This window comes from Aristolochia californica, unplaced genomic scaffold (genome assembly GCF_029961685.1).
Source record: "Aristolochia californica isolate CCGP_79_NKW_82.1479 unplaced genomic scaffold, dmAriCali1.0.hap1 SCAF_3, whole genome shotgun sequence".
Lineage (NCBI taxonomy): Eukaryota > Viridiplantae > Streptophyta > Magnoliopsida > Piperales > Aristolochiaceae > Aristolochia > Aristolochia californica.
The window spans coordinates 46,892,044-46,904,408 of NW_027181992.1; the positions used below are offsets into that span (position 1 = coordinate 46,892,044).

At 45.8% G+C, this 12,365-nt stretch overlaps 1 protein-coding gene across 1 annotated transcript; it reads right to left on the bottom strand.

Annotated features, from left to right (window-relative positions):
• Positions 1–2,375: 2,375 nt before the first annotated feature.
• LOC137960267 (uncharacterized) lies at positions 2,376–4,277 on the bottom strand. The gene is made up of 4 exons (XM_068807830.1): positions 3,860–4,277; positions 3,655–3,713; positions 3,304–3,344; positions 2,376–3,178 (listed from the first exon to the last, which is right to left on the bottom strand). The coding sequence occupies exons 1-4, from the start codon at positions 4,178–4,180 to the stop codon at positions 2,556–2,558; spliced, it is 1,044 nt and encodes a 347-aa protein (XP_068663931.1). The 5' UTR covers positions 4,181–4,277; the 3' UTR covers positions 2,376–2,555.
• Positions 4,278–12,365: the final 8,088 nt, after the last annotated feature.

The window sequence follows — 12,365 nt, forward strand, 5'->3', positions numbered from 1 at the left end:
GATGTCGGTTGGCAACACTGCGACTGCACCAATATTCTTCCCTTATCGCGCCGTCATTATTTCTGCTTATGATGCTCGAACGATTGTCTGGTTTATCTTTCGAGTTTTCTTCCGCTTCTTCGTCCGCCCTTCCCTTTGTCTCTGTCGTCTTCTCATTGTCCGATTGCGTCTCTGCTTCTTTTCTTCAACGGGATGCGTCTCTCCCCTTCGTCCCAACTTTGGCTTTCTGCTCCTCAGTCAACAACAAGGTAGAAGAGCAAGAGACCCGATTGTTCACTTAATTTCGTCATAGAAAAAAGAGTTGTGATGATCTTGTTCTACCTGGGCAAATGAGAACATGGATGCTGAGACACATCTTCGTTTGCACCATCCGAGCTATTTTCACTCCTGCCCAGACGCACAAATCAATTTTTCGTGCTACAGAGGTTCGATTCTTTCACAAAAAAAAACAAAAAAGGGCCCAAACCATTATAAGAGTTATTTACAAGAAGAACACGGTGGTGCGTCTACAGAAGCAATATCCATGATGGAAGAATACAGTCGATCATCTTACGTTTTAAACCATGTGAGGAAGGGAGAGAAGCAAAAGTTTCCTCTTACAGCCATTGCGCGCTTCTCCTTGCAAGACCTGTGACGACCAACAACATCAAACTCTTTTCCACAGCAGGATTACCACAGTTAAGTTCTTCATTCTCCTGATGTATCGGCTCTGTACGACTCCTTACGTCAGGATTCGTAGTCGGTGGCCTTCTGTTAATGGTGGAGAAGGAAACTGACAAAGGCGAAGAAACAGAGCCGGCGGTCTCTTTTGAATCCTCATTCGGCTGCGACACAATGAGAGCAGATTATAGAAGAAGTCTCCTGAAATCTGAAAAAGACTCAACAACGGAAATCCATGGACAAGAAAACGAGCTCTCTCTGTCTCTCTCGCTGCGTCAGCATATTCATCGAATAAAGACCGGCACAAACGAAAGAAAGGGCAACGTGTCAAAATCCCAACCTATACTGCTCCGTACAGATTATTTGAGGGGAGTGGAAGTGGTTGTGCAACTGATCAACCATTGTATTTTTTATTATTAATCTACAAACGTTAGACGAAATTTATAATTTTATAAGGTATAAACAATATTAAAAGAAAGTGGTACACTAAGGTTTACGCCCAAAGTGGACAATATCATACCAATGTGGAGAAATATAGTGTCCATGGTCCTTACAAAAATGAATAAACAAAATATTGTGATGACTTTAGTACTATTTAACTCCAAGGTATCATAAAGGAGTCTAAGACTTTGCCACAGAACATCTTAATGTATAATAACCAGTTTAATAGACCTAAAAGAAAAAGCAAACACCTCCATCAATAGTATTTATTGTAGTGGCAAATAATAATCTTAGATGTTGAGAGACTCAAAAGGGCTTAAAGATCGATTTTCTTTGAGGTTTCACGTAAATAAGAACAATTATCAACTAGCTAAAGAGGGAATTGATGATGGCAATTAAAGTAAAGTATATTTTCATAAAAAAAAAAATTATGCTAATGAGTCGGTCACGAGTTAATAAGCCGAGCTTAGAAAATTTAAAACTTAGTTTGTTACACTAGACGAACCTATTTTCAAATTCGAGCTTGAACGAACTAGCTTTTGGCTTGGACTTCAAACCCGACTTGCGAGTGAACGACTCAACGCCGAGTCAGAAAGAATTCGGCCGGGGCCGGTACTTTCGCTTAGTGGGAATCATGGGACCACTTATTTATGCAGCTCAAGTCACATCAAAATCTGTGGCTTTCGTTCCTTTGTTCAACAAACCGACTTGAATGTGGCAGTACGTATATCACTTCACGGGTCCCTCTTATAGTACTCCTAATCACTACGTATACTTGGTGGACATACAGCCGATACCCACCGATACGCTCATCCGAGTCCCAGAGTTACCGCGTTAGAAGCTTCACTTCTGCTGCACTGGCATGATCGAGACTCTTACACGGCCATCGTCCAGCCAGCAGCGGGGCCATTGCTCATGAAAGATCGGCTCGTTCGAGACAGATCACAGCTGCTGTCGATGCTGCGTTCCCTTTCCTTGTCATGGATCTTCTTCCTCATCGTCTGTTTTCTTCCCAGTTCCCATCACTTCAACCAGAATTTTAAACTCAGAATTGTGAGATATTTTCCCTGGAGTTGATTACAGGAAGACGCAGCTTAAATTAGTGTGGGCACTTGAGCTTTCCTCAACGATGGAATATTTGACTGAATTTACTGATCTGAACATTCTTCAAATTCACCATGATCGGACCTTCTGTCATAGTCCTGGACTGCATTTAGGGTTAATTCCTTCTACGTGAAGAGACAGATATACATGTGCATTCTCATGGCCAGTGACCCAAAAACCAGAGAGGTTTGTATTTAGTTGGAAGAAGAAACATCACAGAGAAAACCCACTCGTCGTTCAGAAGAGTAAAACGAAGAAAAATTTTCCTCGGAAGCTCAAAATACACAAAAAGGGTGAAGATTGGAGGGGAAGTATTAAAATATAAACAGTTTGATGATTTAGATCGTTCCTTAAGTTGTTGTAGCAGCAGCAGCAATGTTGCCGTCAAGAGGGAGGCTGATTGGGTTCGGAGTGGTATGGAGAGTCTGGTCTAGAAGGCTGCTGATGGAGCGAGCTTTCACCATGCCAAGCTTCCTCCTTTTCGTAGTGGTTTTCTTGCCTGTTTCGTTATCCTCTAGTCGGGGCTGATCATCTTGGTGCTTTTTTGGTGACCCGTTCTTTGTATCGCCATGATCGACGCTGTTGTTTGCAGGCGTACTGATGTGGGTGGCTTGGCTGCGGTCGGTGTTCATGCTTCTGAGCCTTCCTTTCCCCAAGTGGTGCTCGCAGAGAGAGTAACCAACGAGCGTCTGTTGGCAACATCTCCATCCTCTCCCATTAATGCGACTGCATCGCGATCCTTCCATTAACGCACCACCGTTGCTATTTCTATGCTTCTTAACAGCACTGCCGGCATCTTCGTTTGATTCCTTTGCTTCTTCCTCACGAATTCTTTTCCTGGGTATCTTCCTCTTTAAATGTGTCTTCGTTTTCGTCTCTTTTTTCATTGTCACCTCCTCCTCTCCACACCCGTAGCTTGCTTTTCTCTTCTTCAATGGAATCACGGCCTCTCCTTCCACCCACCTCTCATCTCCTGCCCCAATCAAAGAAAAGGGGAACGGAACAACATGAAACGAAAGGAAGAAAAGAAGAGAATATCTTGTTCAATTTGAAGTGCGGAAATTAAAAAGGACCAATCTACAGTAGAAGCAGTGTTACCTTGGGGGATTTGTGCACTTGAATTCTTCGTGTTTGTCTCCCTAGAACAGCAAAAGATTTAGGCACAAAAATTCGAGCGATAAGAGCACAACCGAAATGGGTAATAGCTGCACTAAAATTTATGATCTAATTACTTCCTCAAAGTTCATACACTGCAATAGATTTCTTGAAGATTTCCGCTTCATACATTTAGAACTCGTCAATGGCGGAGCAGTGGAAAAGTAACGCGTACACAGAAATGACATCCCCGGCTACTAACTTTACAGTACTATTGAAGTTGATTTTTACCATTTGAGGAGAATATGACAATACCAGTAAAGAAACTTGTTTTTTTCTTCCCATTTTGTTTACCTTCTTCTGCTACTCCTTTCTCTTGCACCCCGTCCCTCCTTTTCTTTCCCTTGCAACGCCTGTAAAAGTCATCAACTCAGAGACGACTCTTCTTTCTTTTGCACCTCGATCCGCCGACAAAACAGAGAGAGGAGACGGAAAGAAATCGGGGAAACTTTTAACGGGTTTCATTCCAATCGAAGAGATAAAGACAGAAAACCTCTACCTGTTCGATAATAGCAGAGACGCCACGACCATTCATCCCCAGCGAGCATTTGCTTCTGTCGGCATCGGAAATTGATCGATCTTCGAACCCACGAGCGATGAGCATTTGATTCTTCTGTCGGTGCACCTCGCCGTCCGTTTTCCCTTCCTGCTGCGTGCTGTGAATCTCTACTCCTCTTCTTCTCATCGTGCCGTCTCCGCGGTGCTGTTTCGCCCCTTCTGATTTCTCAACTGGCTGGTCACAAACAAACGAAGAACCAGGCGGTAAAGACGGCGGAGAAAGGAAAGAGAAACCGACACTTGAACTATTTCGGATTCTCATCACCAGAAAACCTAATCTGGGATGAGATGGGTCTGATTGCAGTTGGAATTCGGTTTTCTCACGAAGAGGACGAGACGGAGTGCAATCCAAAAGCCCCTCTCTCTCCCTGAAGGGTAGAGAATATGATAGCCCTATTTCTCTCTCTTCTTTTTATGTCTTGTGTCTTTATTATGTTTTTAATTTTCCTTTCACCACAAACGAGCACAAAGAACAGCGGCGGAGTTACCGACATCAGGCCTAGTAAATGTACGGGCAATAATCCTCTCCCCCCGTTTTCATCTGCAATTGCAGAAATTTTTTTCCTTTGCGGCTCTGTCGCCACCCTCGCCACCTCACGGCAGCAACACAAACTCCAGGTAACCCAGATCAGTCGGACACACAGGAAAAAGAGGGGAAAAAAATTGAAAGAACACTCGCAGTCTCGCAGTGCTACAGAGCAAAGCGGAAGAAATTATTCCATTTCTTGTTTGCTTAATCTCAAGCTATCGGAACTTTTAGCGTTGAAGATTCCTCCTGATTATTGGTTCGACGGCGTAGTGGGTAGCATCCTCCATTTTAGTATCAAGTGAGAGTTTTGTCTTTATTTCACGACTCAGAAGTGCTGTAACGAGGAGCCTGCGTGCATTCGAGGTATCAAAAGAATCGAGTCGCCTCTAAGACCTGAATAAATCATAAAATACATCGTCCTGCGCGTGACAACAATGGCTGAAATCAATGAAGACTAACTTGTATTATTTAATAGCTCATAGCCTGTTGCTGCTTGATAATTCGTCAACAGTGATTCAAGGTAGAAGAGTCAACAGGCACTGGTCTGAGCCGGAGTTCCGAATGCCAAACCTGGTCAAAACTCGAAAGATCATATCACTACACTAAGAAAATGAGTGGGCACGGTTCTGAGTTGTGATTGGGTTTTAAAAAATTCGAATCTGACTGTGAACTCTTATCGAGACACCATGATTCAGAAGTGAAATCTTGAAAAAACCCCGAATAATTAATGTTCTTGTAACTGTGACCTTGACTTAATCTCCGCTAAAATACCGTTTTTGGGAGATCAGCGACGACGCCCATGGGGGAAGACTCGTTTAATGACGCCGGGAAGGTCGAAACGGAAGTAATGGTGACTGTGATCATTCAGCGAAAAAGTTTCGCGTCAGAGGTAGCAGCATCATATTGCGTTTTTTGTGGGTCCTGAAATTCAGGCTGGAAGAAGCAATTGTACAAATTCTCCATCAGCAATGTTTATGGAGTTCAGAGTTAAAGAACAACTGTACTTGCTATCTTATGGCAGAGGGAGGCTCTACCACTCATGTGGAGATTGCCCAGAAATTTCACTTTCAGAGTGCAGAGAACCCATTCAAATTTTTTTCAGAGGGAAGATAGGATTTCCGTAATAGAACAGATCGATCTCAGTCATTTCAGTACAAAATGTCTCTCCGAGGAGAAACTGAAAAACTGGTTGATCACAACACCCAGTAATCAGAAAGCAGAGCTCAGATCAGTTCAAGTAAACCCTTCGCAAAGCCATCGTTCAAAGTACAACCCCTTGATTTGCTTCAGAGCCAACTGTCACGGGACCTAGGCCCACTGTCCACCCATTGGGCCAATTTGAGGATACATAGAGGAGGTTCTAGTCCAAGCCCTCTATGGATGGCCCAACTCATGCTCTAGAAGGAAGGATCTCTAGAAGCTCTCTAGAAGGTCCCGCACATACACCAAGTTGGATCTGGTATATGTACTTGGGCACACACCCTAGTACTGTATATAGGAGTCTAGAAAGGTCCATAGTTAGATGGTAGTGGAATAGTCTAGAAGGATCTAACCCATTGGATCAATGATAAGTGTACATAATCTAGAACATTCCTTGCTCTCCCTCAAAACTATAAATAGGGGAGAGCCTCTCATTTGTACACAACTCATTGGAGTGGAATACAATCTCTCTTGAGAAAGTCCCTTGAGTCCTCTTCCATTCTCTTATTGCTTTCATCGGGCGAGTGAGTGTAGCCCTTGCAAGTAAGAGTGAGAGTTAGGCTGACTTGTGTATTGGCAAAGGAGTTTGCACACAAGTGTCGCACGGGTTAAGCAAAGGAGTTGCGACCCCGTGACAGTTGGTATCAGAGCTTCGGTTCGAGAGGGGGAATTGTTGAGGATTGTTGTTGCGTCATGGCCAGCGATTCGCAAGTGACCAACGTGCCGGTGGAGGGCCAGTCTTCAAAGACGAAAAGAGATAGGTCAAGGGACCGAGGTCGGGAATCGTCTTTGGATGCTCGTATGTCTATACTGGAGGCTCGGGCCGGTAAGTTCGAACAAACTCTCTCTGAGTGTTTGAACAAATCGAACGCTTTTGTAGATGCCTTGCATAGTCTTGAGGCCGACATGCGAAGTGCAGTAGAGGTTTTTAAAACCTTGAATGAAAAGACAACAGAGAAGGTTGAAAGCATGTCAGAAAGGCTTGAGACTATGGAAGGAGAAATGACTAGCCTCCGCGAAGAAGTAGCTGAGCTCGAAGATGTCAAAATTCGATTGACCCTATTGGAGAAGGCGGTAGCTTCTGGGGGAGGGTTTGGACCGAGGGAGTTTTCTCCAAAGGTCAAAGTCCCAGAACCTAAGAGCTACAATGGGAAGCGAGATGCCAAGGACTTGGAGAATTTTCTTTGGCAAATGGAGCAATACTTCAAAGCCGCTAAGATTTCAGAAGAAGCCTTGAAGGTGGATACGGCTACTATGTATCTCACCGACGATGCAATGCTATGGTGGAGACGGAGGTACGGTGATGTGACCGAAGGCCGTTGCACTATAGCAACGTGGGAAAATTTCAGGAAGGAGATCAAGTCTCAATTCTTCCCAGAGAACGTGGAGTACTTAGCCCGGAAGGATCTAAAGCGGCTAAAACATACGGGGTCTATTCGAGAATATGTCAACCAGTTCACAGCCTTGCTGCTAAATATATCTGACATGGCTGAGAAAGACAAGCTCTTCTTCTTCATGGACGGTTTGCAACCTTGGGCGGAGCAAGAGTTGCAAAGGCGGGGAGTTCAAGACCTGGCCACCGCACTCTCAACAGCGGAGAAGTTGGTCGAATTCACAAAGAAGGCTGAGGGCTCAAACAAAGACAAAAGGGGCAAGCCTAACCAAGGCAAAGGCGGGGGAGACAAACCGAAGTACCAGAAGGAAGAAGGCAAGAAAACCAGCTATGATCAAAAGGGCAAAGGTAAGTTCGTCCCTCGTCGCTCTGGTTGTTTCATTTGTGACGGAGACCATAGAGTTTTTGAGTGCCCAAAGAAGAAAGCTCTCAATGCCTTGTTGGTGAACATGGAAGGCCATGAGGAGGAGAGCGAGAATGAGGAGGAGCCTAAGATGGGGGCACTTAGACTCCTCAATGCCATGAAGGGGCAGGCTCATGTGGAAAAACCTGCTGCCCATTCAGTCAAGGACCTCATGTACGTAGATGTGTGTCTAAATGGCAAAAACACACGTGCTATGATTAATACGGGAGCCACTCACAACTTCATCTCAGGAGAAGAGGCCAAGAGGCTGGGTCTCAAGTTGGAGAAGGACGTGAGCAGGATGAAGGCGGTCAACTCTGAGGCTAAACCAGTGATTGGAGTTGCAAGGAGCATCGCCTTTAAGACAGGAGAATGGCAAGGCACCATTAACCTGACAGTAGTGCCCATGGATGACTTCAAGGTCATTCTCGGAATGGAGTTCCTTAGCTCGGCCAAGGCCATTCCTATGCCATGCTTAGGTGTGTTAAGCTTTCTGGATGAGAAGGCACCTTGCATGGTCCCGGTGTTGAAGGATGGCAAGAAGACAGGAAAGATGTTATCGGCTATGCAGTTGGTCAAAGGCCTCAAGAAGGGTGAGGTAACCTACTTGGCCACTTTGTCAGAAGAGAAAAATGGGATGCCCATGCCACGAGAAGTCGAGAAGGTCCTTAGTGATTTTAAGGACGTCATGCCGCCAGAGCTGCCTAAGAGATTACCACCAAGGAGGGAGGTCGATCACCAAATCGAGTTGGAGCCCGGCTCAAGACCCCCTGCGCTAGCCCCATATCGGATGTCGCCACCTGAGCTGGAGGAACTAAGGAGGCAACTACGAGAGTTGCTGGATGCTGGATTTATACGACCATCGAAAGCCCCTTATGGAGCCCCGGTATTATTCCAGAAGAAGCACGATGGGACCCTTAGGATGTGCATCGACTACCGAGCACTCAACAAGGTAACCATCAAGAATAAATATCCGATTCCGCTCATAGCAGATTTGTTCGATAGGCTGGCTGAGGCACGATACTTTAGCAAACTTGATCTACGATCGGGGTACTATCAAGTGAGAATTGCTGAAGGAGATGAGCCGAAGACTACTTGCGTCACCAGGTATGGAGCTTACGAGTTTCTAGTAATGCCCTTCGGTTTAACAAATGCCCCAGCTACGTTTTGCACTTTGATGAACAAGATCTTTCATCCATACTTGGATCGATTCGTGGTGGTCTACTTGGATGATATCGTGGTCTACAGTCAAACGATAAAGGAACACTTAGACCACTTACGAATTGTTTTCCAAGTACTACGGGAAAACTCTCTCTATGTGAAGAGAGAGAAGTGCTCTTTTGCCTTGAAGGAAGTCTCATTCCTTGGGCATTGGATCGGAGATGGGCGGATCTGGATGGACAAGGCCAAAGTCCACGCTATAGCAAAGTGGGAGGTACCCACGAAGGTGACAGAGCTACGGAGTTTCTTAGGCCTTGTCAACTACTACCGAAGGTTCATCGAGGGATACTCGCAGCGTGCTGCTCCACTCACAAATTTGTTGAAAAAGAATGTTTCATGGCTATGGACGGAGCAGTGCAAGGAGGCGTTTGAGGACCTTAAGGGCGCAGTTATGGCGGAACCAGTGCTCAAGTTGGCGGATCATTCCAAAACTTTTGAGGTACACACTGACGCTTCTAACTTTGCCATTGGAGGGGTATTGGAACAGGATGGGCACCCTGTTGCATATGAAAGTCGGAAGCTAAATGAGACAGAGTGAAAGTATACGGTTCAAGAGAAGGAGATGATGGCCGTGGTACATTGCCTAAGAACGTGGAGGCACTACTTGCTTGGCTCTTGCTTCATTGTCAAGACGGACAATGTGGCTACAAGTTACTTTCAGACTCAGAAGAAGTTGAGTCCAAAGCAAGCGCGTTGGCAAGACTTCCTGGCCGAGTTTGATATGGTGATGGAATACAAGCCTGGACGAATTAACCAGGTTGCGGACGCCTTGAGTCGGAAGGCCGAACTTGCCACCATGAAGCTCGAACATGTAACCACGGTAAGCAAACTTAATGAGACCTTGCCAGACCGTATACGGGAAGGGCTTGACAAGGATGATGTGGCCAGAGGCATCATTCAAGCTATCGAGGGTGGAAGGACAAGGAGATTTTGGAAAGAGGATGGGCTTCTCTACACCAAGGGGAACCGCCTCTATGTACCAAAGTGGGGCACCCTCAGAAGAGAAGTGATGAAGGAATGCCATGACACCCTGTGGGCTGGCCACCCAGGACAGAGAAGGACCCTGGCTTTGTTGGAGACCAGGTACTATTGGCCTCGGATGGCAGACGATATAGACGAGTACGTGAAAACCTGCCTAGTCTGCCAACAAGACAAGGTTGAACATAGAAAGCCGGGAGGGCTGCTGGAGCCATTGCCTATGCCGGAATGACCATGGGAAAGCATCTCCATGGATTTCATATCAGCGTTGCCTAAGATGGACGGGATGGGGTCTATCTTAGTTGTGGTAGATCGGTTCTCCAAGTATGCTACCTTCATTGCTGGCTCCAACAGATGAAGCAGCCCGGCTGATCCTGAAAAACGTGGTGAAGTATTGGGGAGTCCCTAAGACGATTATAAGTGACCGAGACCCTCGGTTCACTGGGAAGTTCTGGATGGGGATGTTCAAACTTTTGGGGACAGAACTTTGCTTCTCCACAAGCTTTCACCCTCAAACAGACGGACAAACAGAACGTGCAAACGCATTGCTGGAGGAATACCTAAGGCACTTCGTGAGTGCAAATCAGAAAGATTGGGTGAAGCTGTTGGATGTGGCCCAGTTTTGCTACAACTTGCAAAAGAGCGAGTCAACAGGCCACAGCCCCTTTGAGTTGGCCACCGGCCAACAACCGCTCACACCATTGACGGTAGGGACCAGCTATGAAGGCAAGAGCCCTGCAGCATACCAGTTTGCTAAGAATTGGCATGAACAAGCTGACATAGCAAAGTCTTACCTACACAAGGCTGCTAAGAGGATGAAGAAGCACGCGGATAGAAAGAGGCGGCCACTTGAGTTCAAGGTGGGGGACCTAGTCATGATAAAGTTACCACCCCAACAGTTCAAGGCTTTGCGCGGTAAGCACAAGGGGTTGGTAAGGAGATATGAAGGGCCCTACCCCATCATCAAGAGAGTAGGAAAGGTTTCATACCAAGTCCAACTCCCACCGTCCCTCAAGATTCATCCGGTCTTTCATGCAAGCATATTGAAGCCCTACCATGCAGATGCGGAGGATCCCTCACGTGGAGTTAGCAAACGTGCACCACCGTTGATGACTTCGTCATTTGACAAGGAGGTGGAGTACATCATTAGCGATCGCGTGAAAAGACGAAGGGGAGTCCAGCCTAAGACTGAGTACCTTGTGAAATGGTATGGATTGCCAGAAAGTGAGGCTACATGGGAAGAAGTTGAGGCGCTATGGCAGTTCGAGGACCAGATCACGATGTACAAGGAACGCAACGAGGACGTTGCGTGAATTAGGCGGGGGAGAATGTCACGGGACCTAGGCCCACTGTCCACCCATTGGGCCAATTTGAGGATACATAGAGGAGGTTCTAGTCCAAGCCCTCTATGGATGGCCCAACTCATGCTCTAGAAGGAAGGATCTCTAGAAGCTCTCTAGAAGGTCCCGCACATACACCAAGTTGGATCTGGTATATGTACTTGGGCATACACCCTAGTACTGTATATAGGAGTCTAGAAAGGTCCATAGTTAGATGGTAGTGGAATAGTCTAGAAGGATCCAACCCATTGGATCAATGACAAGTGTACATAATCTAGAACATTCTTTGCTCTCCCTCAAAACTATAAGTAGGGGAGAGCCTCTCATTTGTACACAACTCATTGGAGTGGAATACAATCTCTCTTGAGAAAGTCCCTTGAGTCCTCTTCCATTCTCTTATTGCTTTCATCGGGCGAGTGAGTATAGCCCTTGCAAGTAAGAGTGAGAGTTAGGCTGACTTGTGTATTGGCAAAGGAGTTTGCACACAAGTGCCGCACGGGTTAAGCAAAGGAGTTGCGACCCCGTGACACAACGCTCCATCGATTAGGTTTCTATAGTCATCTGCAGACCGGCTATAAAAATATAACAAACCTCGACAGCCATGGAGGAGCCGGCGTCGGAGCAATATTGATTTACTGTGTGCACAGTCGAACAAAGGTTTTATTTGCATTTTTCTTCTCCTCATGATTCTCTCATTCTTTATCTAAACTGCACTAATTAGCAATCACTTAACCGCAGTTACTTCTGTCGCTACATCCGCAACGTTTTTTACAGGAATTATCTTCGTAAGCTTGTCTCATGGACATCATTGTCGCTAGCATCGGCTTCTTCTTTTTGGCTATTGAAATTAAAGCATCCCCTCATCCACAGCTCGCTCTCTCCCTCCTTTTTTTTTTCCAACGAAAAGGACGAAATCTCTCCTAATGTCTTGGCCTTCGTATTCTGGATAAACCTCAAGATATAAAGAACACCCAGAAATGCGAAAAAAGTAGGCACACTATCATCGGCAGGTAGTAGCTCGAAGCAACCTGGTAGTGCCAAAAAAGAAATCGCAAAGCAGGAGCTTAGCCTAAGTCGATAAAGAATCGAACTTTATTCATGCCATTGTTAATTGTCAACTATCAATCATCAAAGTGCAGCTACTGGTTTCTCAGCTAAGCACAGAAAAGGCGTCGATGAACGAAGGTGGACGGATTTATCCGATGAATGGTATGTTGTCTTCACGGCTCAAAAGCGTGGGATGGTGACAACAATCATTTTTCTATCTTCCCAACAGAGAAACGGCGATGCGGGGGCTCTTGTGAAACTGATACTTGTCTCACAGTCTGGCTCTCTTCTCCTCGGATGCTTTAGATCCCGAACGAACGGAAGAGAAAATAGAAT